Source organism: Macadamia integrifolia, unplaced genomic scaffold (assembly GCF_013358625.1).
Source record: "Macadamia integrifolia cultivar HAES 741 unplaced genomic scaffold, SCU_Mint_v3 scaffold561, whole genome shotgun sequence".
In the NCBI taxonomy this organism is placed as follows: Eukaryota; Viridiplantae; Streptophyta; class Magnoliopsida; order Proteales; family Proteaceae; genus Macadamia; species Macadamia integrifolia.
The window spans coordinates 284,058-311,862 of NW_024870485.1; the positions used below are offsets into that span (position 1 = coordinate 284,058).

At 44.2% G+C, this 27,805-nt stretch overlaps 1 protein-coding gene across 1 annotated transcript; it reads left to right on the top strand.

Moving 5' to 3' along the window:
• The first annotated feature begins 18,807 nt into the window (after positions 1–18,807).
• LOC122069239 lies at positions 18,808–27,249 on the top strand. Its single transcript, XM_042633209.1, has 3 exons — positions 18,808–19,097; positions 19,294–19,325; positions 26,957–27,249. Exons 1-3 carry the CDS (start codon positions 19,027–19,029, stop codon positions 27,247–27,249), a joined length of 396 nt encoding a protein of 131 aa, XP_042489143.1. The 5' UTR covers positions 18,808–19,026.
• The last annotated feature ends 556 nt before the right edge of the window (positions 27,250–27,805 follow it).

The window sequence follows — 27,805 nt, forward strand, 5'->3', positions numbered from 1 at the left end:
CCACGTTCGTCGGAGGTCTAGAGTTGACATCGAGGCGATGGTCGTAGTAGTCAAACCTCGCGTTCACTAGCCGTACTGCCCTCCGTAGTTGGCCAAAATCTACTGACATGGCGTTGGCCGTGGTGCTCAAGTCCTGGCCCAGTTGGAGAAAGGAGTTCTCCAAAGTAGCATGCCTCTCCAGGATGCGTTCCTCCCTGGAGGCACTCTCATCCAGCCTTCTCAGTAACTGAACTTGGCCATCCTGCAAGGCCCATATGGTGGACATCATGCCCTCAAAATCGTACGCACCACCCTCAGGTGGTGGGGCTCTCTGCTGTGCGGCTGCAGCTCTGGAGGGACTAGGATCGGGACCTCTCGACTCCTGAGGCATGTCACCACCCACCAGATCATCCTCCTCGTCCTGAGGAACGTAGTCCTCATCCTCCCCACTGGACTCCTCCTCCATGTGGACATCCTCTATAGGGGCAGCCCTCCTACCCCTACCTCTCTGAGCTCCTGCTCTCGGAGGTGTATCCATGAGGGTATGGAGACCCATCCTCAGGAGGTTACCCCTGTCGAACCTATCAGCCGGAGTCTTCCCCTCCTTGCCGCTCAGGTCCACCCCGAAGAACTCGAAGATCCTAGTGAGGATCCTGCCATAGGGGAATCCTCCATCCTCAGGGTGGGAAGTGTGGTGCTCCATCATCTTGAGAATGATGTACGGCAGGCACAAGTGCTCACCACCTCCCTCTACAGCCGTGTAGATGTAGAACGCGATGAAGGCCGCCATGAAACCCACCTGGTTCTGGTGACCTCCTCTGGGGAGCAGGTTGAACTGGACCAAACGAGCAAATAAGCGAACCTCGGGGTAGAAGGATGTCTCAGACTCCAGACGGGTACTGCTGCCACAGATGGTCTCGTAGATGAAGTCCGGCGTCTCCAAGCTCATGAATGGTCCCAGAGGCTTACTCCTGGGAGGAATGTAGTATCGGTGCCCAGCTGCTGATATGCCCAAGATACTGGCCAAGGTATCCACGATCGGCTGGATGTCTACCCCCTTCACCAAGCTGACTATGGTGTACTCCCCGTACGGATAAGAAACCTCCAAGTTGCAGTAGAACCGGTGGACTAGCTGCTCATAGCATGGACGGTCTATGTGGAGTATAGACTCCCAGCCTAGTGCTGAGAACCTCTCCTGAAGCCGAGCCTTATGGAAGTCGTCGACTAGCACGGTCTTCTCCATCATCACCGACCTCTTCAGGAAAGTAGGCCAGTTGGCTGCTGCCTCTGCACTATGGAAGAGATCCTCATCATAGTCCGAAGGGTCCGACCGGGCAGGTCCGGGTCTCCCTGTGTGGGGGGATGTAGAGCTGGTTCCCACACTCTTTCGCTTAGAAGTGGTAGTCTTACGTCGAACGCCAGAGGAAGAGGGTCCCTTGCCAGTGCGAGATGACATCCTGGCAAGAAGAAAAGAAAGCGGGGTGAGTAAAGAAAAGGAAAAATGACAGCAGTAAAGGGGAGCCCAAAACCCAAATTCTCGCAAAATGGAAAAGGCGACAAGCTAGGAACGATAGGGAGCCTATGGACATGATGCACGGTAAGTGACAAAGCGGAGACATGATAAAACAGCAAAATGACAGCAAAGAGCATATGTAACATGAGAGGATTCGATTCCAATGCGTAAATTCATTCACAATGGAGTAAAACTTGAAACCATAGGTCTAAGACGAAATGCCATGGTAGCGGGATCATGAATGTACAAAAACATACCCAAATAGACTGTGGAGGTCCACAAATACCAAGTATGTGATGAAAATCAAGGAAACCCAATACAAAGGAGGGGTTTTTCATGGGGAGACATGGGGATTCCAAGCAAAAGAGACATTTCACGAATTCTATAGCATGTTAAACACAAATCAAGTGTAATGCATCACAAATGAATCATAAATTGGAGGAAAAGAGCGAGAATTGAAGAAATCCCCAATTTTGGAAAACTAGGGCACGATTTGGGGTTTTTCTCCAAATGAGGAGATAAATCCTAATAAACTAGGAATGATCACAAGAGAAACATCACAATCGCATGGAAATGCTATTCTATGGAAAGAAATGTGGAAAGAAAGCCTAGATTAAAGTCTACACATGCATTTTACTCCCCAAGAGGAAATTCTGAGAAAGGTGAAGAAGAGACTTACTTGGAAGTGGGGGAGTTGAATCTTCTTAAACGCGCCGAGTTGATGAGTGGAACCGCGAGTGGAAGCGGCGAGGAGACTTCCAAGATCGCCCAAGGAAGAGACGAAGAGAGAGAAAGAAGAAGGGAAGGAAGTAAGATAGTAGGGCCCTGTTCGCGATTTTACTTGGCCAGGACCGGCGGGCCCCCCTGCCCGCCAGTGTCACCCACCGGTTTGAGGTGCTAGGACCGACTGGCCCGACCGGCGGGCCCCTACCCGCCGGTGCAGCCCACCGGTTGTGAAAATTGGGAAAATTTTGAAATTTTTTTTCTTTTACTAACATGATTATATTTATTATTATCATTTTTATTATTCCTATATTAATGTGTTATGGTCAAGTGGGACCATTGACATACCTGTTGGGGCGTTGGCCCCGTATCTCGGAATTAAGTTGCGATTAATTGTGGACTATCATACACTACAATACCTTGTGCGATGGCATATAATTGTGTGCCGAAATCAATTCTACAGTGTTTAACCAATATGGTTTCATATGTTCCAGGTACGGGGATACGATGGTACGTACTAGATCCGGTAGTAATGCCCGAGGTACCTCACGGGGTCCTCGTCCGGTCGGTCGACCACTGAATCCCAGGAGGTCCCGCTCTGTGGGGCAAACCTCACCTCCACCACCTCCAGAGACCCTTGGTCAGGGTGGGGCACATAGGGACCCACCTATGACTACACTCCCGGACCCTCCACCGGTTATTACTCCGGGAGATATTGCCACCATAATTCAGCAGTCAAAACAGGCTTTTCAGCAACAAATGCTTGAGCAACAGCAAGCATTTATGAGTGCTATTCAGCAACAATTGGACCTTTCTCAATCGGGTCAACCTCCCCGGGTACTCACTCCACAGGACCCGCCTGAAGGGTCAGGAACGGGACCACAAGTGGGGGGTACACCTCCAGTTCCACCATTCGGTATTCCTCAGTATGGGGTGCCTCCTCCATACTCTTACTATCCGGCTTATGCTCCTAACTTCCCACCGACGAATAATCCGTCAAAGGTAGTGGAGTCATTCAAGAGGAACTTACCACCTGTATTCTTTAAGGTGGGGAGTGATCCTCTGGAACCGAACCAATGGATCCAAGAACTAGAGAAAATATTTGAGGTGCTTGAGTGCACGGACGCATAGAAATTCATTTGTGCTGGGTTGCAACTCAAGAAGGAGGCAAATTCTTGGTGGTAAGCCTCCAAGCCCATATTGCTGGCTGCCCATCCAGAACCCACTTGGGAACAGTTCAAGGAGTTGTTCTTGGACAACCATTATCCGCGCAGCTTCAGAGACCGCAAGGAGACTGAGTTTATGGCTTTAACTCAAGGAGGTAAGACTGTCCTTGAGTACCAATAACAATTTGAGAGCTTGTTCTATTTTGCCCCAAGGCATATGAGGACAGCTGAAGAGAAGGCTACGAGATTCCTAAAAGGCCTAAAAGCATCCATTGGGTCCGTACTTGAGGTCTTGGATTTGACTGACTATGGCCAGATTGTGCAAAAGGCTAAGACCATGGAGGATAAGCAAAGGGGAGAACAGACCCTCATCCCTGGACTGTGGAAGAGAACAAACCCATTTTCGGATATGGGAAACTCCTCCAAGGCATACCGCGGACAGTACAGTTCTGGGCCTATGTATAGGCAGCCCTATAGGCCATCTGGCTACCCTCCTAGACTAGCTGGTGGTTCGGGTTGCACCTCTTTTCACCCGAACACTGGTGCCGCACCTACAGCTCCAAGGCCGCCTCAACCTCCATCTGCAACGGGTCAAATGCAGAGGGGCCCCGCCCTAGTCCTGACATCTCAGATTCGTTGCTTCAACTACCATTCATATGGGCATTATGCAAAAGACTGTCGAGTCAGACCAGCCTTGCCCTCCAGTCAGCCCTCTACGTACCGACCACCCTTAGCTCAGGGGAATCAACCGCAGGGAAGGATGTATGCTCTATCAACTGAGGAAGCTGAGGCCAGTACAGAAGTAGTAGCAGGTACATTTTAGATTAAGAAATTCATTATGATTAATATTGATGACCTGCTGAAATTATATGCATTATTACACTAGGTATCCTACCCATATCAGGCATACCAGCCTATGTTTTATTCGATTCAGGAGCTACTCATTCATTCACATCTAAGAGATTTGCAGAGAAACTTGGGATGCCACTCAGGATCCTAGATCACGGAATGATTGTTAGTATGCCTACTGGTAAAGTTACACAGTTGAAGGAAGTATATGGGCCGTGCCCAGTGGAAATTAGTGGAAAGAATTTTGAGGCACAACTCATTAGGTTCAATATGCAGAATTTTGATGTTATACTGGGTATGGATTGGTTGTCGGCTCATCGAGCTAATGTGATGTGTGCTGAAGAGCTGATTAGGGTGACAGATGACGAAGGGAAAGAATTGGTATACCGAGTAAATAAAATGAAACAGGTGAGGAAGGTCCTTGTCTCTGCTCTTCAAGCGGTAAAATTGCTAGAAAATGGATGTCAGGGTTACTTAGCATCGGTACTTGATGTTGATGCAAGGATTACACCTCTAGAAGAGGTAAAGGTGGTGAAAGAGTTTCCCGACGTTTTCCCAGATGATCTGATGCATTTACCACCTGATAGAGAGTTGGAGTTTGCCATAGATTTGACTCCTGGAGCAGCTCCAGTATCTAAGGCTCCATACAGGATGGCAACAGCTGAATTGAAGGAGTTGCAGATGCAGTAGCAGGAATTATTGGAAAAGGGGTTTATTCTCCCAAGTGTTTCACCTTGGGGTGCCCCAGTGTCGTTTGTCAAGAAGAAAGATGGCAGTTTGCGTATGTGCATAGATTACCGAGAATTAAATAAACAAACCATTAAGAACCGGTATCCATTGCCACGCATTGACGATTTATTTGACCAGTTGCAGGGAGCCAGGGTATTTTCAAAGATAGACCTTCGGTCAGGCTACTATCAGCTCAAGATAAAGAGCAGCGACATACCCAAGACAGCATTTAGGACTCGGTATGGTCACTATGAGTTCCTGGTGTTATCTTTCGGGTTAACCAATGCACCGGCAGCATTCATGGATCTAATGAATCGAGTATTTCAGGATGTGCTCGATAAATGGGCAATTGTTTTTATTGACGACATCTTGATCTACTCCAAGACCGAAGAGGAGCACACTCAACACTTGAGAATGGTGTTACAGAGGTTGAGAGAACAACAATTGTTTGCCAAGTACAGCAAGTGTGAATTTTGGCTTGAAAAAGTTGGATTCCTGGGGCACGTAGTGTCTAAAGCTGGAATCGAAGTAGATCCTAATAAGGTAAAAGCAGTAGTGGAATGGGAAAGCCCCAAGAATGTCACTAAAATTAAAAGCTTCTTGGGTTTGGCTGGATACTGCCGGTGTTTCATCGAGAATTTCGCCCGAATCTCAGCACCAATGACTAAATTAACCAAAAAGGGTGTGAAATTCGACTGGGCAGAGGAATGTGAGAGGAGTTTCCAGGAATTGAAGAAGAGGTTGGTGTCGGCCCCTGTGTTGACCATCCCTGAAGGCACAGGTGGAATGACAGTCTACACTGATGCTTCCAAAGTTGGTTTGGGTTGCGTTCTCATGCAACGCGGTAAAGTAATAGCGTATGCCTCCCGACAACTAAAGGAGTATGAGAAGAACTACCCCACTCATGATTTAGAACTAGCCGCAGTCATTTTTACCCTTAAGATTTGACGACATTATTTGTATGGGGAGAAGTGTGAGATATACAATGATCAGAAAAGCCTGAAGTACTTCTTCACCCAGAAGGATCTGAACATGAGACAGAGGAGATGGCTTGAGCTCATGAAGGATTATGACTGCGACATTCAGTATCATCCCGGCAAGGCAAATGTAGTGGCAGATGCATTGAGTCGGAAGGCACAGACTATATCACTCTCGTGCTTAGCAGTCAGCCTACCACTCGTGCAAGAGGCGATGCTAATGGATGAAGCCCTCTTGTATGAAGGAGCAACTTTAGAATTGGAACGTCAACCAGAAAACCTTAAATGGGTGACTGTATCCTTGACGGCTCTACAGGTGCATCCGGCTATTAGGCAAGAGGTAATAATGAAACAACCTTTGGATCCTGAATTGCAGCGGATCAGAGTTAAGGTTCAAGATCAAACAATGAACGACCTAGATTTTGTTCTAGCCAGTGATGGAGCATTGATGTTTCGAGGCAGACTATGTGTACCCGATGATTGGGATATACAAGATAAGATAGTGCGAGAAGCACATAGCTCTGAGTACTCACTTCACCCAGGAAGTACCAAGATGTACAAAGACCTCAAACAAAATTACTGGTGGCCAAGCATGAAAGTCACAATAGCTCTGTATGTGGCGACTTGTCTCACATGCCAGAAAGTAAAAGCTGCGAGGCATCGACCTTATGGTACTCTTCAGCCACTCCCAGTACCAGAATGGAAGTGGGAGAGGATTAAAATGGACTTCGTCACCGGACTACCATGTACACCTAAGGGAATGGACGTGATATGGGTGATTGTTGATCGGCTTACCAAGACTACTCATTTCATTCCCATCAAGACCAAGTTCTCCATGGCCAAACTAGCACAACTTTACATGGACAACATAGTGCGCTTACATGGAGTGCCAGTGAGCATTGTTTCAGATAGGGACCCAAGGTTCACTTCCAAATTTTGGAAAATTTTACAGCGTGCCTTGGGATCACAGCTGAATTTGAGTACGACTTTCCACCCACAGACTGATGGCCAGTCGGAGCGAACCATATAGATATTAGAGGACATGCTCAGGGCATGTACAATGGAGATGAGTGGCAGTTGGGAAGAATATATACCTCTTATGGAGTTTGCCTATAACAACAGTTACCAAGCTACAATTGGGATGGCTCCGTATGAGGCATTATATGGCAGGAAGTGTAGAACTCCTTTGTATTGGGATGAGGTAGGCGAACGTCGAATGTTAGGACCTGAGATGATACAGATGACTTATGACAAAGTCGACGTTATTCGAGAACGGATTAAAGCAGCTCAGTCCCGTCAAAAGAGCTATGCGGACACCCGCAGAAAAGACATTGAATTTCAGCCAGGAGAAAAGGTATTTCTCAAGATCTCTCCTACTAAAGGGTTGCAAAGGTTTCACAGAAAGGGGAAATTGAGCCCAAGATACATTGGACCGTTTGAGATCTTAGCCCGGGTTGGCTCAGTAGCCTACATGCTTACTCTTCCACCTTCACTTGGGGATGTTCATAATGTATTCCATGTATCCATGCTAAAGCGATACATTCATGACCCCTCTCATGTATTACCCGTGGAGCCAGAATACCTTGAAGCTGACATGACCTATACAGAGCAGCCAGCTGAAATTTTGGACCGAAAGGTGAAAACCCTTCGCAACCACTCCATTTCCTATGTAAAGGTGCGATGGGCTAATCATTCACTTGAAGAAGCGTCTTGGGAGAAAGACGATGAAATGCAAGCTAAGTACCCTCATCTTTTTTATCAACCTGGTACGCAATTTCAAGGATGAAATTTTTCAGAAGGGGGGGTAATGCAATACCCTACTTCTTAAACCTGGTCTGATTACACAGTTGACCCAGTTTAACTATGCAGGACCTGAACCGGAGAGAGTTAGAGCGGGCTCCTTATGGACTATGATGGCAAGGGTGACCTTAAACACCGGTTAGCCCGACAAGTCCGAGCTAGTGCCAGAAGAGACGGGAGTACCCAAGCCGTGTACATGCACCTACCATAAGGCCATATACGGATAAAGTAGGTATTGTAGCCATATATTAAGGTATATAGGTATACTACATCGTATGCCAGGGGTGGGGTTCGTGCCGAGGCCCGAACTCTGTCAAAATCCCAAGTTTTGGCCCTCAGGTGGGCGGACTGGTGGGCGCACCCACCCACCTGAGTGACCCAACCATGTGAACTATTTAGTTATTTAAGAAGTATATATATAGCATTTATGATTTTCTTTTCTTTTCATTTATGACACTCGTACGTTGGTGAGGATAGTAAAGAGGAGAGAGAAAAGAAAGGGAAGAAGAAGGGAAGAGAAGGAAGAGAAGGGAAGAGAAGGAAGAGAAGGATTTCAGCGGCGCCGAAGCTTTATCTTCCCATTCCGGCATCGGAAGAGTGACCTTCAACACTAGATCTACATTTAGAGGTAAGCAAAGCTGGGTTTCTTAAACATTCACCATACCCAAGCCTAAACCCTTGATTTGAGTAGGGTTTCTTGAGATCTTGTAAATCCCCTTTGAAATGATGAATCTAAGGTTTAATAGATGATTTATGTGTTGATCTTGAAGGATTTGAAGAGGTATTGACAAGGTTGGAGAAGCATTGTGGGTTTGAAGTGATTTTGAGGGTTTGAAGGTGTTCTTGAGCAAAGAAGGTAAGATGGTTTCCCATCACTTGAATCTAACCTAGATCTAGGTTAGAACCATCCTATAAGACATTGAAAGTGTGAAGAATGAGTTGGGAAAAGCCCCATTTGAATCCCCAAAGAATGGAGGAAGTTGGGAAGAAACAGCAGTTTTCCCGCCAAGACCGGTGGGTAGGACCGATGGGCCATCTGGCCCACCTGTGAGCACCCGCCTAAGAGGGTAGGGCCTTCGGGCACAACCGACGGGCCAACCGGTGGGCTAACCGGTGGGCCACCCTGCCCGCCGGTCTTAGCAGGGCCCCCTGGCCCAATCACCAGCGGCGGGCCAACTGGCGTGCTAACCTGCCCGTCGGTCCAAACCGGTGGGCCAGACAGGTGGGCTGTCTGACCCACCTGTGAGGCCCCGAATGTGATTCTTACGTCCGATTGGACCCAAATCGGACGTGCGACCTTCTTTTAACATTCTAAACATGATTTTGTCATCTGATCTCGTTAATTTTGATTCCAAAATGGTGAAGTATTAACCCCTCTCAATTATATTAGGTTCACCAAATCCTACGCTTCTCGCACCGGATCCCACCCGTACTGAACGGGAATCCTTGCACACTACAGGTAAGTGGGGAGAGGACGTTTGGCCTTGTTTCAAGGAATTATTTGGCATTCACTTACTTGTATCTAGTCTAGTCATGCCATCATGATTATGCTATGTAGATTAGTCATCCTCACATTGTGATGCATGTGTGCTATGTTTACTTTCTAAATGCCAAGTGATGAGATGCTTATGTGATTGAATGTTGACATCATTGTGCATGATGCATTGATAGACTAGATGCCGTAGTTGGCTTGGAAACGAGTGCATTGGTGGCCCGTGCTATGGGACGCGGAGGCACTATGCAATCGTACTATTGTCATTTAGGAGCATGCGGTTTAGGATTTTCACCATCCCGTGCTACGACCCTTCCCAACAGGGGTTAAGGTGTTGGGTTACCATTTGGGGGGAAGCAATGGTTGCGGTTGTCGGGTCACTGTGGCGGTTAGACATAACGCCCGGTGGGTCATTAGGACAGTCGGCAACCCCGGTGGTATATTCAAGAGGGCCAATCTTACTGCTTTTAAATTGCTGGAGTCAGCACCTTTAATTTCAGTCATTTACATTTCTGTTGAGAGCCAGTGGTCGGCATGTTTTTACTTTTCTGAGTACTCACGGTGGGCCTTCTCCGACAGCCCTATGGGCGTATCGCGGGATGGAGTTGACGGCTCGTACCCGGAGTATACGCGCATTGTGGCTGTAGTAGCACTAAACCGAAGACTTAGTAATGTTGCTTAGGTGGATGTGATTTAAAATGTATTGCATGGCATGTAGTGCATATGATTGTGTTTTGATGTGTGGACTGCTGTGTGGTCCATCTTGCCACTTACTGAGCTAGTGAGCTTATCCCGCGGGTACCCCCTTTTTAGATGATTTTGCAGGTCATACATCTGAGGAGCACGGGGTGGGTCCCACAGTCTAGTTCCCTGAAGAGGACTGGTGGGCCCCTGAGGAGTTAGGGCATGGCATTGACTGCTCGTGCGAGGGTTGTGCTGCGGGACCACAGTTCTGATGCCGGGCTGAGCTCCACTACTGAGGCCGAGCTAAGCTCTACCATGTGATGCCGAGCTGGGCTCAACCCTTGATGCCGAGCTGAGCTCTAGCCTTTGATGTCGAGCCGAGCTGTGTACTCTGATTATTTTGATGGTTTCCTTTATGTCCTTCATATGTGAATTGTACTTTTATTGTGTAAATATCATGCCCTCGGGCCCACATGTATATAACTATTGTATCACAATTCGGGTATCAAGTATTATGGGACCATTCACAGGTAAACCTAGTCTTCCGCTGATCTGATGAGCTTATATTAGTTGTGTGTATGCTGTGGTGGAATATCGTATCAGATGATCCTGGCAGGTTTGGGTTAACCGGTGTTAACCCGGTCACTGGCCCGGTTCAGTGTGAACGGGGTGTGACACATAAAGTGTACAAGTCATGGGGAAGGTGAGTGTGTGGGGTCATCCGGAGTTGTTCACGATGCGGGTGGTGGGACCCATGGGCATCAGAACCCAACCAGTAGCCCAAAGGGCTACCGAAAATATGCCATCGGATCTAGCCCTGGCTATTTCCAGTGGGCATGTTTTCGATGGTCAAGGCAATGTTGTGCCTTGACTGCCTGTTGTCCTCACTTGGTCATTCCACGGGTGTTTTCCCTAAGTTGTGTGCATGGTCCTCTGATAATTTTGGTACGTGCTTGGACTCGGGTGCGGGGTGTTGGGTTACTTACTGTTTGGGGTCAGAAGGTTTGAATCCCCTTCAGTTGGGTTGGCAAGAAATACACGAGCAAGTGGTGTCACCCCTCCCCCTTTTATAATGAGCTATTGTGAGCCAAAACCCGGTGATACTTTCCACTTCCGGTCTGAGACCTATCAATAGTTCAAATTAGACTGGGTTAGGGCACGAGTGTAACAAGAAACTTGTGTGTCACTCAAAGGTACGTTTGATCACTCTATCCCCGTATAGGGTAGTAAGCCTGGTCTATAATGATTGACATGATTCTAGAGAGTCAACTCTGAGTTTACACCTAAGCCTGAACTATGCTATCCGGCAAAATCGTAAGTCCATACTAGGGTTGGCCATAAAGCCGGGTCTTTACTGATAGGCATATAATGGCAAGGTTCGACAAAACCAAAGAAGATCTCAATAAAAGTCGTTACACATTACACTAAAAAAGGGGGAAAAGAGGTATAAGTCATGCCTTGCCTGACTCCGAATCATCACTTCTACTCGACAACTCCAAGGTCGAGTCTCTTCTGTCAGCAAGGCCTTTGCCGAGATGGCTGCCAGTCGGTTTGCATGTCGAGCCTCCTCTTCTTCTCTAATCTCCTCTCTAATTCAGCAATGCACGAGCTTAAAAGGATGAGAAATCATATGATGGATGCTGGGAGGTGATGAATTTCTGGCAATCACGAGCCCCATAGATATAGGTGTCAATATGAAAAGATGTGATGTGATCTTCAAACTCCTTCAATGCCTTATACCTCTCAACCGCATAGGCTCTGTCATCACTTGTCACCTCTCATGAGACTCAGAGCTCCTCACCTAGCTGAGCCAATTTATGTTAGGCCTCTTCTCTCGAAAACCGTTCTGCTTGGACGAGCGTTCTCTCCTCATTAAGCTGCGTCCGAACGGAGCCAAGATCAGCCTTGTATATTTTGAGCGAGTCCTGGAAAGCTTTCCTCTCTCCTTCCCACTTGACCTTATCGACCTCGTGAGCTCCAGAAGCTGAGGCAACTTGAGTGAACACCTACTCTGACAGCCTATCCGAGGGATAATTCATGGATATTTCTGATCATCAATGACCAGAAAATCCCTATGAACCTCAGCAACCTCCACTTCAACTGGGGTAGGAGAACGCCTTAGGTAAAGGCGATTGGGAGACCTAGAAGTAACCAACCCAGGACTGTCGCTCAACAGTGGAGATCGAACCCCGGGACCCTCATAAGGCAATGAATCCTCTTCCAACTCTGAGCCATCCGACAGATCGACTCCCTCCGCTGCCTGATCCCCTGTAGACCAGGCCGTCTAGCCAATGGTAGTACTCGGGTGGTAAACCGTGGGTTCATCCTTCTGGCATGTCGTTCCCATCTCCACTTCCCATTGGGGAAGATTCGTGTTTCCTTGCCTTGTCTCGGCGTTGCACTGAGCAACTAATTCAGCAGTTGACACTAACCTCCTCCTCTTTCAAGGATGAGGGCGAGTAACTATTTTGGTCTCCTTCTCCTACTGCACTTGGGCGCAGTATCGGTTGGAAGCAGTGTGGGGGGTGAAAGTCGCTTGAATGGTGTTTCTACTAAGCGGCACTATAGAGAAGAAGGGATCAGATTAAAAAAAAAAGGTGCTCAACCCAATGCAACAATTCACCTGGGGGGCAACCCATTATAGGAAAGAAAATCTTCGTCTGCCAGTAGGTTGTTGCCGATCAAGCGGCCTGAGTTCTTCAGCATGGTAAAGATCTCACATTCACTGCCATCATGGTTGGACAAATGTTTATCTTCGCAATGTTTGGTTCCCCCCATACATTGTCGATCGGTAAGCCCTAGACCCTTGAGGCCAAGAAGAATCTGTTCTTCCACCCTTGACAAATGAGGGGTTCCCCTCCACAAACTTAGGCTTACCACCCTGGCTTAGTGCATACCAGTAACGATGACCACCTTGAGAGTTAAGGGGAAAATTTGTCAAGCAGTGTCACTCAATCCATTTGATGGACTAGAGCACAAAACCTTATCAGACTCATCCAACTGTTGGTAAATGTTGGTGTCACACCTTGCCTTGAATTAAGCCAAGGTATATGGCACTGGATTCTAAACCCAGTTAGCCTAATCTTCCAGGATTACAAATGCAGTACCTTAATTTCACAAATACCACCAAGATCACAACTAAAATCAGAGTATGCTAATAAAATCATACATTTACCACTAATGATGTACTAAAATGATAAATTACATTATACATTCCTCATGTCTGAAAGAAACAATAGGTTACAATATTACTTACTACACATTTCATAAATATTTACATCAACAAAAATAATTGATATAACAAGAGTGAAATCCATCAGCAATCTGGTGTCTTGTCAGACACAAGCCTCACAATCGTTGCCGAAGTCCAATCCTGCCTCAGTACTAGTTCCACTATTTAAAAAGTGTAATCAACGAGGGGTGAGCTTTACAAGCCCAGTGATGGGTGTCCATGCAAGAACACACAAACAAATGATGCAAAATGCATGCTCAAACAATTTAGATGATGCTCGTGATGCAGTTTTAGCACACAATACCTAGCAAACAATTACTAAGTCCAAGATAAGGTCTCAGTGCTACTGCAACATAGGTGGTAACCCTAGTCCCAGAAATCTTGTCGGTCACCCAGTGATACAAGCTAGTTATGAGTTAGGAGCCTACATGTCCCGGAAAACCCATGGGTCACCCCGCAAACCGCTAATGAGTAATCCCACCCTAAAACCACGGTCTTAGAAAACCCATCGATCACCCGAGCTGTAGGACAGTCATGATCTTGGGAAACCCATCCGTCACCCATGTTGTGGGATAGCCACAGTCCCAAAAATGGTCAACCGTACTACATTCACCTCTGTGTATAGTACATTGTACTACGGATATGTAGTCCCAAAAATATACCATCCCTTGGGATTAGCCAATACCTAACCCCTTATTGGCAGGGGCATAGCAACTACGGTTGTTATCCTAACCAGATGCAATCTACATGGAGGTGTATACCATTACTATACATCACATATTATACATACACACATCCTCTAACCTCTAGGCCCACGATATTGGAACACACCTTGGCCACATCGTGCCCCAGACCGTCAATACCACAGTTACAACTGTAAACCCCATCCATAGAACCATAGTCCATATTCACAGCTCACAGACACAGCGCCATAACTTACCTCACTTACCTCCATAGTCTAGAAATCATACGACAACCTCGTCATTCCATATTCATAGGTTAGCAATAATAATAGCAGAAGAGTATCAGTTCAATTATATCACAATCACAAAATAACAACATGTATAACAATAATGTCACAATTCACACATATGCATGATTCATGCAAAATAGGAAATGATTCAGAAACACTCCATAAAATAAAGTCAAACACCCACTCGCCTCAAAACCCAAAATCCAATTGTTACCGTTGAATTTCGATCACTATGTATCCTTGCCGGTAATTTAGGTTCCTATGTAAATTGTGTACCATCATGTTAAATAGTTATAACACCTAATTGTATAGGTTCATTGCTCAACCCAGAATGACTTCCAATAGCCCATGTACTAATTCAACTTAAAGTCTCGAAAAAGCCCCCAAACTTCCCTGCCCATAGGGTTAATTTAGGTGAAAAGGTAAGGAACATAACCCACAAGGAGCAGGCTATAATTCAGCCAAAACAGGGGCTATTCAGCCTTGAAAACACCCAACTTGCGGGTTGGCTGGGCAGCAATCAGCTGGACGCTTGCCCCAATCGGCGGGTCGTTTTCTATAAAAAATTTTCTGCAATTCCATATGTTGTTCTGCCTGGCTTGAGCTGCTCATGGCCGATGGGTATTGTTCATGGCAACATGGGGAAGGTATTATAAGGTCTTTAATGTCCTTTTCCAGCCCCCAAAACTCCCAACTACAGCAATAAAAATTATATAACAATATACTATCCCATTCTTACAAATTCAAAATTACATAGGGATTCCATTAAAGCTATAACATTGAACTCTTTCTCCCAATCAAGTTAACATATCCCAAAACCCTTATTTTCACTGATTAAAATTCTATTTTTGCTGTCTTGCAGAGTTCAAGCCATACTCAGCCTTATTCAACTTCAATCTACATAAATTCAACCCAATTACTGAAAGCCCTCTATTCTAGGGTTTGCAAGAATGGATTTCATGCAAATTGGGTCCCAAAACCCTTCCTAAAATTGGGGTTTCACTCACTGGGTTATGAATTCAGCTCATAGGGACTCAATTGTAGTCCCTACACCACTAAAACCCTAAACCCTAGCTATCTACTGCGACTAACCTAATTGATTGTACAAAATGAAAAGGGCAGCAACACTTATCTGGGTGCAGGTAGCCTCAAAATTGCAACTGTTGTTCCCCTTCTCTTCTCCTTCCTCTTGCAGTAGAAAATGAGGTGAAATAGAGGTGGTTGGGTTATCTAAGTTCAGCCCTAAGGGTCCTTAGGGCACGTTTGGTTGAACATCCAAAATATAAAATTAATTTTCAAAACTAGTTTTTGAAAATATAGAACTGATTAAACTTAAATTCCCATTGATGGACCCACCAAATACTGACCTATTAGGTTGGATTTGGTCAGCATTAGGACCTCTACATATTGGGTAAGTGCGAGGCTCAGGGTTATAGGGATGTGGGCCCCACACAGGAAAATAAAATTTTCCTTGCATTCTGTCAGCCCAACCGATAGGCCACTTGGCAATTGGATAACCTACCAGTTTGTCCATTTTTAGCTCATTTGCTATCCTGACTTTTGGGTTCTTGAGTCCACCCAATGTAGGACTGGTTCCACTCCTTTTCTGGCCATTTAATACCCCTAACTTGGCCATTGGATCTGTTAAATTCCTTCTCCTACTACTATACAACAGGATAGCCTATTGTCCTTGTGCCAGCTAGGTCCTAACACTAGGTTCAACTGCTTCCAATTTCAGGGTGTGATAGTTGGGAAGGGTAGATACTGTAAAACTGAAACACTTCGGTCACTAAAGGGTGGACTGGGAAATAAAGCCCTCCAATGGCCTCCTCGAATAAGCAGACCTCACCCTCAAAGGGTGTATTAGAAAACACATTAGTAGCAGGCACTCGAAGGACAATAGAGCAAGAATGTGGAACCGTAGACCTAATATGGGCCAAATCCTTGACCAAAAAACAGCCGACGTAGTTTAGCTCCTCATACCTAATGCTTGTGGGGATGAAGGCAATCCCGATGCGTCTTTGAACGCTAGGTACAGCCAAACTGGGACCAGCACCGGAAGGGGGGATGGTTAATGGAGCCAGAGCCACTGAAGGGACATCCTCCCCTGGAGCCAAGTCCATCACAGAAATGGAGGGTGTGAAGGTAGTCATGTTCGCAATGGAGATTGGGGCAATCTCCGTGTCAAGGTTACCGGAAAGAGACATGGTAAGGGAAACAGGAGAAAGTTAGAAAGCTTACTGGTGGAGAGAGGACGCCCAACAAAAAAAGATACAACGACAAGGACGGAAGAAGCTCGTCGAGGAACTAGGGCTGCACGAAACACTCTCAGGAGATATATGCGAAGAGGAAGGTGAACAACAAAACAACTAACTATACAAGCGCCTCCAAAGCCATAGGTTATATTAATGGTTGAAGGTGCAATGGAAGGTAGCACCACCCCAAACCAACCAACAGAGTGTTTCCACCCATCAGATGTCATGACAAAGGAAGAGACGTTGAGGTGGCACCTCTTGACTCCTCGGTTGGTAAAGCACACGCCTCGGCGATTGCAAAAGGTTTGTCACACATGCGCGCTTCTTAAGAAGATCGTGGCACATTAATGAGGGGAAAAACCATTGAAAGGTGAAAAGCCTTAGAACACTCCCATCAACTATCAATAGCTCAGTGGGAGTAGGGGCCAACTGTTGTGGAAAATATCTGCAGCCGCTTGTAAACATGATAAGGTGGGCCGAATGAGAACCAAAGAGGGGCGACACCAACTATTTGGCCGCCCCAGTGGTGAGCAACGAGGGCAACAAGTGGATCGCCATCAACAAATGAACGAAAAAATTGAGGATGGACATCGACGAACCAATCCTCGGTATATAGTCGCTAGGTCATAGGGATCAGGTCATTCGCTTAGTAAGCCTAATGTCGAATGACAACCCCCTGAGAGGATCCGTCACTCAAGGCATATGAGTCATTAGACGCTGGTCGATTTAGGGGATATGGCGAGGCCCACAGGTCTTTCCCCCCTCAGACGGATATCTCGATCCGATTCCAAGAGGCAACACATATGAGTGCGGACTTCCCATATCTAGGATGCTCTCCAAGAAACACTTTCCTACTAGAACTTTTAATGGAGTCAGACTCCTACCTACAATGGGAAACTACCATAGTGGGACTCTTCATCAAATACCCGCCATCATAGATTATAAGAACCCAGGTAAATCCTAGTCTAAAGGATGGATTATTTTCTACTCTTGAGAGAATTATCTGTTTGCACAGAAGTCTAACTTAGGCATCGGAGAGTCCCCCGCATGGACCAAACTAATGCTCATTCTCGTGTCTTTTCATCTCTGCAGGCACTGAAGGAGACCTAAGACCATTTCTAGTGACAATAGTAATCAACTCCAATCAACTTCCTAAATAAAGTTTAATTTTATCAAACAATGATTGCCCACAACCTAGCCTTGAGTTCTCATTGACAAATGTATTATTTAACGTTGTTCTCATGTGTTGTTAGTCAATCAAAAGCATAAATTGATGTTTCTAGCCTACAATACAATACCCTAAGCCCTCTTTGGTATCATTTTTCGTTTTGATCTTTACCTATATAACAAATATCATTAATGAAAATTATTTTTTATCAAAACATAAAAATAATTTGGTAAGTACTTGACAAAAATAGTTTTTTTTTTTGTTGTGAGAAACAGTTTATTATCTCTATGTGCAAAATGGTTTATTAAAGAAATGGGTGAAGAGATTCCCTTCACCCATCTTCTTTATATCTCTCTTTCCCCACTTTGGACTGAAGAAGAGGGGGCAAGGGACTTGAATTTTTAATTACAAAGCAAATGAGTATTTTACCGCTCCATATTGGGACTTTAAACACGTGCTCATTAAGTTCAGCGCAAAAATAATTGAAAATCAATTTTGGCCAAAACACATAAATGACTCTTAATCTCTTTTTGGTTTTCGTTTTTTATCATTTTTTTTTAAATAGAAACAAGCTCCATAAATGATACCAAATGCAGCCTAAGACCTTTGATATTCAGCACCCCAACTCCTTTTGGGGCGGATCAAAAGAGACATTGTCTCAGAATGGAAAAGGAAGAAGCATGTAGCACCCACTCATCTTCTGTCTCTAAAATAAATCTTAAACCCACATTGGAGCCTAGGTCACATGACCTCAACTTGATTGTATCCATTCACACACACACACACACACAGATCAATATACCACTCGATGGTTGAACGGAGAAGGAGAAGAAGAACAAGGCCACTACAAATGCCCTCCCGCTGCTGTAAATGCCCTCTTGCCACTATAAATGCACTCCCGTGCTGCAATTGCCCATGATGGGAAGAGAAACGGAGAAGAGGAAGGAGCAACAACAGGATTGGGGTTTTCTCCTTCGATGCTTGCCCTTGATCGTTGACCGCCGAGTAAAGAGAGAGAAGAATCGAAGAGCGAGGGTTGCACATTCAGGGATTTCGGGTTTTCTCCTTCGAAGGGATTAGGGGCTGAGAAAGGTTGGGATTTGGGGTTAATGGGGTTTTTTTTTTTTTTTTTTAAAGAAACCTAAACGTTAATATTCAGGTATAATTCTCCAACTCTTATACGCGAATAATTCTATATGGCTAAATACGGTTTTTTGATTAAGAAGTTGAAATACATATATAATACGCATATTTACAAAGTATGCTCGGGACGGACCTCTCTCACTCTCCCAAGTTCTCAACCCTCTTCTACCCAAAAAGAAAAGAAAAAGAAAAAAGCGTTCTCAACTCTCGAGTCTCAGACTCTCAGTAAGACGTCACGTCTCAAAGCGACGGACGGCATTAGCAAGAGACGGAGTGATAACTGATCAGATTTGAAGGCCTTAAAATTCTCTTTCAGGCTTCTCCTATTCTCCCTGCTGTAGAGATGCTCGAAAGCCCTACCGATTCATCCGCACCCCCTACTACCGTAAAGCGATACGCCCCTCCTAATCAAAGGCATTCTTTCTCTCTCTCTCTCTCTCTCTCTCACACACACACACACACACACACACATGGTTTGATTTTATTTACTTTTATGCTCGTCGCAATTTGTTGAAAATTCGAGGCAAATGACGGGTGATAGATCTGTCGGAAATGATTTTTGTTTTTTTTTTTTTTTTAATATTCTGCTGATGTTCTTTAATGCTTGCAGGAACCGTGTTCATAACAGGCGTAAATCTGGAGGTACGAATATCTGATAATTTGAATCTTCTTTTCAAAATGACACATCGTTCCCTAGTTTGGATTCAGCTGAGGCTAATTCCATTACGGTCGATATTAAGAAAACAGGGTTTCAATAGCTTGCTTTCCTGTTCAATTTGAATTTTTGTTCCCTTAATACATAGAAAAAGCAAGAAAAAGAAAAAAGAGGCGTTGTGTTGTTACCTGTCAATGATCATGTTACGACCTTGACATAGTTAAGGAAGGACCCAGCCCTAGTGCGTAAAATGGATCATGTTACTGAGAAATAGTTAAAACAGTTTGATGCATATCTAACATTCCAGGGCTTTTGGAATATTGATTGGGCTTGTAAAAACTGCAATAAGAGCCAACAGATTGATTCACTTTTTATTCTCAGAAGTGGTGATGCGGAGAATTCATCTTCTTCGTCAACTCCTTGTTGGATTAGGATTACAATTTCCCAATCCTAGTGGAGCTAGGAATTCATTCTTAGTTCCTGATGCAACTAGGAGTCCTAAACCTAGTACGGTCAAGATTATCCTACTTCTCTACATCACCAGGTAATGTATAGCTGAGTTGGACAAGTCAAACCAGCTCACAACTGCAGGATTTTTAAACCAAAGAACAACCATAAACTAGCCCAAAACATGCACAGGAAATCAGACTATAAAGGACTGCAGACAAAACTACAACAAGCTATCAACCTCAATCAACTAGGCTTTCGTAGGTTAAATCAGTAGGTGACCAAATAGGGACTAACCAGGACTGGAATAAGCTTCACATAACCCATCAGACATGTAATAAATCACAGGAGATTGGTGGAGTCAGAAAAGGTCAAATAACTCCTATCGATTTCAGATGCAGGCTGTAAGAAATCACTAGAAGATAAAAACTGGGAGATTTTTAATTTCTCTCAAACCCTTGGACAGAACAGACTCCCCTTTGGGTCGAGTTTTCCCCCAGGTAGGACCTACCTTCGATCCATAACTCGGCCCAAACTGAGGGCTGGTTTAGCCTGGGCAGATTATGAAAACTCTCACAAAACCTTCTAATTTTCTGGACAGAATTGGAATTTGAGTACCTGATTGGATAATTAGCAATTGAGTACTTGATAAAGCCTTGAAGTGAAGAAGAACACTTGAAGAAGAGGATCCTACTGGGCTTCCCACTGCAAGGAGTCGTCAGATCAAACCAACCCTTCACTATGATCAGACACACAACAGTTTCTCACAGAGAAGCAGCAGTAGCAACATAATTTTTTTCATAAAATCGTGGGAGGCTTATGGAGCCCACCTAGCTTTATTTATATAACAAAATAGAATGTCTACTAGTTACTAAAACTGCTAACAATTTAGAAACTCGCTGAAATAGAAGCTATATCCCATCAGTCAAAATCGTGGCCCTTAAGTTGGCCCTTAATTGCACCCTACTTGGCTTGGCCAACTCCTTTCTTTCTTCTTCTTTCATAAGTCCTCATAGCTGCATCAACTCTCCTTGGCTTGAAAGCTCGTCTCCGATGAATGGGTGATGAACATGTAGCACGCTCATACAAGTCTAGATCAAGTCGTTTGAAATCATTAGCATGAATCCATGTACTGTTACTACGGGGACGACCCGTCCATTTGACAAGGAATGTGTGATAACCGGTACGATGGTGGACAGTCTTGTAATTATCATTCAAGACTTCTTAAATGACATCATTGGTGGGTTGCTTAAGTTGGGGTAGCAGCAACATGTGCTCCGTATCTCCGTCGTCCGAATGATGCCCCACATAAAGATGAAAATCAGTCACATGAACACATTACTTATGGTCATATCATTAGAAAACTTGAGCACATAAGCATTAAGCCCTATTTGCTTCAGCACCTTTTAGGGACCCATCTTCCTTGGGTGGAGTTTAATATTGACACCCGTTTGGAACCGTTCAGGATTGACATGTGTCATCACCATGTCTCCCAGTTTGAACTCCATATAACGCCAATGACGATTAGCTGAAGCCTTATACACCTCATTATTCAAGGCAATACGTTGCCAGACGTTGGCATGCACTTTAGTAATATGACGTAAGAACTCATCGGCCTCAAGGATAACTCGAGCTTGGGGTGGGAGTGACATAAGATCAATAGGCCGCTTAGGCTAAACTCCAAGCAAGATCTCAAAAGGAGTATGACTTGTCTGGTTCACTGAACTTTTGTAAGCAAACTAAGCAATGTCGGGGATGGAAGGCCATGTCTTCTCATAATCTCGAACCAAATATCTCAACAGATTTTCCAAGCTTCTATTTACTACCTCCGTTTGTCCGTCAGTCTATGAGTGAAATGCGGTTGAAACATTAGCTTTGTGTTTGTTTTCAGTCGCAATGCTTTTCAAAATTAGCTCATAAATTTGACGTCACGATAAAAAACAATACTAGTAGGCAACCCATGTAGTCGCACTACTTTGAAGAAGAGCTTTGCAACTTGATATGTATTAAAAGTCTTGCAACATGATATAAAGTGGGCCATATTAGAGAAGCGATCCACAACCACGATAATGGAATCATACCCCTCTCTTGTAGGGGGAGTCCAAGCACGAAATCTATGCTAACATCGAGCCATAATGTATGAGGAACAAGTAGTGGAGAGTATAAACCTGTATTTTGTTTTCCCCCTTTCACTAACTGACATACACGACACCTCTTGAGCACATGATTGACATCCTTCTCAATGCGTGGCCAGTAGTATCAATTCGTCACCTGTGCAAGAGTTTTGTCCTTCCCAAACCTCCTCCATGTAACTCCCTTATAATGTGGTGACGTAGGGAAGAATTTGTAATGCATAGCTGTGTGCCAAAGAACAAATACTCATAATGAATCGAGTACTTTAGGTGCTGCCCACCATGCTGTAACTCCGTAAAAACAGTATTGAAATCAAGATCAGATATATACTCTCTTCGAATATGATATATGCTAATAACATGTGCTGAAAATGTGTTCAAAGTGAGCACTTTGAGGCTAAGTGCATCAGCCACTGTGTTCTTTTTCCCGGCCTTGTACTTCATGACGAAAATGAACTCTTGCAAGTAAGCTACCACTTGGCGTGCCGGTGGCTAATCGACTTTTGGGAATAAAGGTGCTTTAATGCCTTATGATCAGTATATAAAATGGACTCCTTACCGATGAGGTAATGTCTCTAGTGTTGTAACACTTGGACGACTGCATATAGTTCAAGATCATAAGTCGAATAGCGTTTCTTGGCTTCATTAAGTTTCTCGGTGTAGAAAGCGATAGGGTGCGCTCTTTGCATCAACACTCCTCTTAGACTAACATGTGAAGCATTTATAGCTACTTCAAACACTCGGTCAAAGTCTGGCAGGCGTAGAATCGGTGCCTCTATCATCTTCTTTTTTATAAGAATGAAGGCCTTAGTTACTGCAGATGTCCATTCAAACTTCCTTTTACTTGCCTTTATGCATTCGGTAATGGGTGCCATAACTGCACTGAAGTTCTAAATAAATCTCCTATAGAAGGAAGCCAAACCATAGAAGCTATGGACTTCTGTCAGTGCTTTGGTACATGCCAATCAGTGATGCTCTTGATCTTCTCCAGATCAGCTCAAACACCTTTAAATGAGATAATAAATCCTACAACCTTGGGCAGCATGAAAGAACATTTCTTGAGATTTATGTAAAGCTTCTCTCTGCGAAGTACTCTCAAGACTTGTTTCAAATGGTCAATGTGCTCTTCTTGGTTTTTACTGTAAATCAAAATATCGTCAAAGTAAACAACAAAAAAATGACCAATTAAAGGACGAAGTACCTACGTCATAACACGCATGAAGGTGCTAGGTGCATTCGTTAGACCGAAAGGCATGGCTTTCCACTCGTACAAGCCATACTTGGTCTTGAAGGCAGTCTTCCATTCGTCTCTAGAACGGATACGAATTTGATGGTAGTCGCTCCTAAGATCCAACTTGGAGAAGACTTTATATCTAGACAACATATCCAAAATATCATAAAGTTATAGAATGAGAAATCTATACTTGATTGTTATCTTGTTGATAGCCCGACTTTCTACACATATACGCCAAGAACCATCATTCTTTGGCGTAAATAAAGCTGGTACCGCGTAAGGACTTAAACTCTCCTCAATGAATCCCTTTTGTAATAGCTCATCCAATTGTAGTTTCAGCTCGGCGTGCTCAGTAGGACTAAGTCTGTAGGCAGGAAGGTTTGATAAAACCGAACTGGGTACCAAGTCAATAGCGTGTTGTATATCACGCATGGAAGGTAGCTCACCTGAAAGCTCATTAGGTACCAAATTAGAAAAATCAGATAAAAGCTCTTTGATAGGCTTACTATAGGTTACCTCGGATGGGGAGTAACAAGAGCCATAACCATTCATGTTTCCTGACTTGTGTGTATAAACTGCTTGTGGGAATAGCTAGCAATTCCTTCATAGGCATAGAAACTACTTTCTTCTTAGTCTCAATGCTTTTTTGATTTGCCCTCAGAGCCCTTCATCGTCGTATTTCAACGGACACATTTACCGGTTGGAAAACTGTTAAATTTGTCTTGAATTCTTGATCCGTTTTGAAGAATTACCCACTCCGTCATATTTTTGTGGTGACTCGAATGGGAATTTTGGAGCCAACCGCGACCTTATGGATCGACCCATGACTTGGAGTATATAATGTACTATCGTCTTGTTGGGCAAGTTATTGTAATTTGGGGGGTTTTTCAAGCTAGGGTTTTAGACCGAGTTTTCTCGTCACTGTTTGGGTGTAATCTCTCTTCTATATTGTGAAACATCTTCTCCCAAGGACGTAGCAGACCACATTGGTGTGTGAACCTCGTTAAATCTCTGTATTGTGCGGATTTGTGTTTATTTTCGTATTTGTTGGTTTTTGCTATAACAAAAACTGTAGGAACACCCTTCCATTCAAATGAGCACAGATTCTCCTTGCCTCCAACTATAGTATTATTGTCGTACATCCACGGTCAGCCAAACAATACATCTGTGAGCGTAATTGGAATTACATCACACCAGACGTTTTCTTCATACCGATAAAGCTTTTGTTTACCTCTGAGGTATTTCTGTTCAGTAAGGATACCTTATAAGGTTGAGAATGTGGCTCAGGCGTCAAGTTGGCTTTCTTCACAAACGCCTCTGACGTGACATTGACACAACTACCACTATCAACTATCACTTGGCAAGTACAGTCCCTGGATTTCATACAGCCGTAAAAGATGCAATTACGTTGCTAGTCCTCTCCTTTGGTTTTAGGCACCAAAATGTGAGTAACAATGTGAATACAATAAGTGTCATCATCATTAGCATCATCCGGGTCGTAGTCATCCCCACAATCATCATCTTCATCTGAGGGATATGGAAAGAGAGTTGGATCATCATCCCTATTAGGTTCTTCAATTTCAGCAGTGGTATTAACCCATTGACAATGTGGACAAGCCTTAACAAAGTGTCCAATCTCTAAGCAATGGAAACATTGAACCTTGTTGTTGCCTATCATAGGTGCATTCTCTTTGTAATCAACTCGTGGAGGAACTGTGGCTCGAGGGGGTGTTGAAGTGTTAGGTTTAGTGGTTGGAAAATTTTTCTTGACTTCTCCAGTTTGATAACCAAACCTACTACATGCCGGTGCTATGAGTTCCTCTGCACGAAGAGCCTTGTCAAAGCAATCTCTCACTATACACACATTAGCAACACCAATTCCCCTATTAATTTCAACCCGCAATCCTAGTCGAAACCGAGAAAGTAATTGCTTTTCATTCTCCCTAATGTCGGTACGAGAATAAAGTGCATTAAATTTGTTCATGTACTCTGCAAAAAAAAAAAAAAAAAAAAGAGTAATCCAGTGCATGAGGCTCTAGCTACTGCAAGGTCTGGGAGGGGCAAGTGTACGCAACCTTACCCCCTATTTAGTGGAAGAGGCTGTTTCCAAGTTTTGAACTTGTGACCAACATGTTACTAGTGCAACTTAACCATTGTGCCACAGGCTCACGAAGAGAGTTTAGCGAGCGTCGTGGCAAGTATTTGTCAGCCAATTCTTGCTTCATTTCTTCCCATGTAGTAGGTTCTCTACCACGTTCTTCAAGTTCTTGCTCATGGGTTCTTCACCAATCACGAGCAGCCTTAATTAGCTTCGTACGAGCTAATTTGATCTTCCGTTCCTCAGATTGGTCATAATAATCAAAATAGTCATCCAATGCTGCCATCCAGTCATAAAACACTTGGGGGTCATGTCGACCATCATACTCTTTGAGGTCAAGCTTGACCTTTTGTGAATCTCCCAAGTGCCTATGGTATGTGGGACGTTCATTGTCAAAATAACTCCTCATATGGTCTTCAAAATTTGGTGGTACTACAGAGATCCTTTGTGGCCCTCTTAGGTTAGGGTTAGGTCTCTTGAAAGCAAATTGGGCAGCAGGATGCATAGGAGCATCATGCGATGGCACATGAGTATCATGAGTAGGCTGTTGAGTTTCCACAGCCGCAACCTTTCGTCTAAAGCCTTATGTCCTGCTGTCAACTTCTGTAACATCTCCATCATGGAAGCCATCATCTTAGCAGTACGGTTGTTCTCTGCCATGCTCAGATACCACTTATGTAAAGCTGAGTTGGACAAGTCAAACCAGCTCACAACTGCAAGATTTTTAAACCAAAGAACAACCATAAAAACCAACCCGAAGCATGCACAGGAAATCAGACTATAAAGGACTGCGACAAAACTACAGCAAGCTATCGACCTCAATCGACTAGGGCTTCTTAGGTCATATCAGTAGGTGACCAAATAGGGACTATTCAGGACTGGAATAAACTTAACATAACCCATAGAGACGTGTAATAATCACAGGAGATTGCTGGAGTCAGAAAAGGTCAAAGAACTTTATCGATTTCAGATACAGGCTGCAGAAATCACTAGAAGACAATAACTGGGAGATTTTTAGTATCTCTCAAACCCCTGGACAGAACAGACTCCCCTTTGGGTTGAGTTTCCCTCAGGTAGGACCTACCTTTGATCCAAAACTCAGCTCACTGATGGCTGGTTTGGCCTGGGCAGATTCTGAAAAACTCTCACAGAACCTTTTAATTTTCTGGACAGAATTGGAATTTGAGTACCTGATTGGATGATCAGCAACTGAGTACTTGATAAAGCCTTGAAGTGAAGAACACTTGAAGAAGAGGATCCTTCTGGGCTTCCCACTGCAAGGAGTCATCAGATCAAACACCAACCCTTCACTGTGTGATCAGACACACCCGCAGTTTCTCACAGAGAGGCAGCAGCAGCAGCATAGGTTTTTCCATAAAATCGTGGGATGCTTGTGGAGCCCTCGTAACTTTATTTGTAACATTGATGGGAGAGATTATAAAGTAGAAACTCTAGCAGTTCATAAAACTGGAATTATAAACTAACAAAATAGGAAGTCTAGTAGTTACTAAAACTGAAATTAGAAACTATCTAACTTAGAAACTAACTGAAATAGAAGCTATATCCCATCAAATCAAAATCGTGGCCCTTAAGTTGGCCTTTAATTGCAGCCTACTTGCCCTGGATTTCTTCTTCTTTCATAAGTCCTCATAGCTGCATCATTCCAATCTCTAATGGTTTTCAGTTGGTTACTTTGATATTGAGCAGACCGATTGGAAAGAACAAGCATCTCTTATTCGAATGATGAAGAAAAGAATCAAACATCTTCAAGAAATACCAGCAACCATTTGAACGAGAATGCTCCTCCAAGGTTGATTGCATTAAATCGATGTTGCAGCAGTGAGGCTGTTCAGCTTCTGAATGACCGTATGCATGTGCCTACTTTTCTATTAATTCATTTTACTTTGTTTATGCTTCCTTTTTCTGAGTTTGCTATTGTGTTTAGCTGGAGTTACTTGGGTGTACCCTTGCATTACCTTATGAAGCATCACTCCTTTTGAGGATGGTATCCGTTATTGCCTTTCTTTACATTATCATAACATCTCCCTTGATAAGTAAACAGTCCTTAAGATGCTCAGGAAAACATGGGGGGTGGGGATTAGAGGGTCTGTGAAGGATAGAAAAACACCCTGACAAAATGAAAAGAAGAGGGGGGGGAGGGAGAATAAAATGAAGAAACAAAAGATGAACCCACATAACAAGATATTACCGCCTTACACAAAAAGACCCATGCCCAGTTTTCTTCTCCCATAAAAATAAAAGGGCATACCCGGTGCACGAGGCTCTCGCATGTGCGAGGTCTCGGGGGGGGGGCGAACTATGCAGCCTTACCACAAGAATGTCGAGAGGCTGTTTTGGCCACTTGCCACTAGGTTGCAACATTTTTACCTTACCGTTGGACCAAGCATGCCCCTCGTTCTCTTCTCCCATGGGAAGTTAATGCCCTAACAACACCTTCACTAATCGAACCTTAGACAAAACTCCTTGAGATCTATTAAAATAGAAAAAGTAGAAAAAGAAGATATCATCCATGAATCTCCAGAATAATTTATGACC

What these genes read in the sequence shown, in the direction of transcription:
- LOC122069239 (XM_042633209.1), top strand. Translation starts at nt 19,027, where the DNA reads ATGCTCGAAAGCCCTACCGATTCATCCGCACCCCCTACTACCGTAAAG. An exon ending in TACGCCCCTCCTAATCAAAG is followed by an intron (nt 19,098 to 19,293) that starts GCATTCTTTCTC and finishes TAATGCTTGCAG; the next exon opens with GAACCGTGTTCATAACAGGC. An exon ending in TAACAGGCGTAAATCTGGAG is followed by an intron (nt 19,326 to 26,956) that starts GTACGAATATCT and finishes GATATTGAGCAG; the next exon opens with ACCGATTGGAAAGAACAAGC.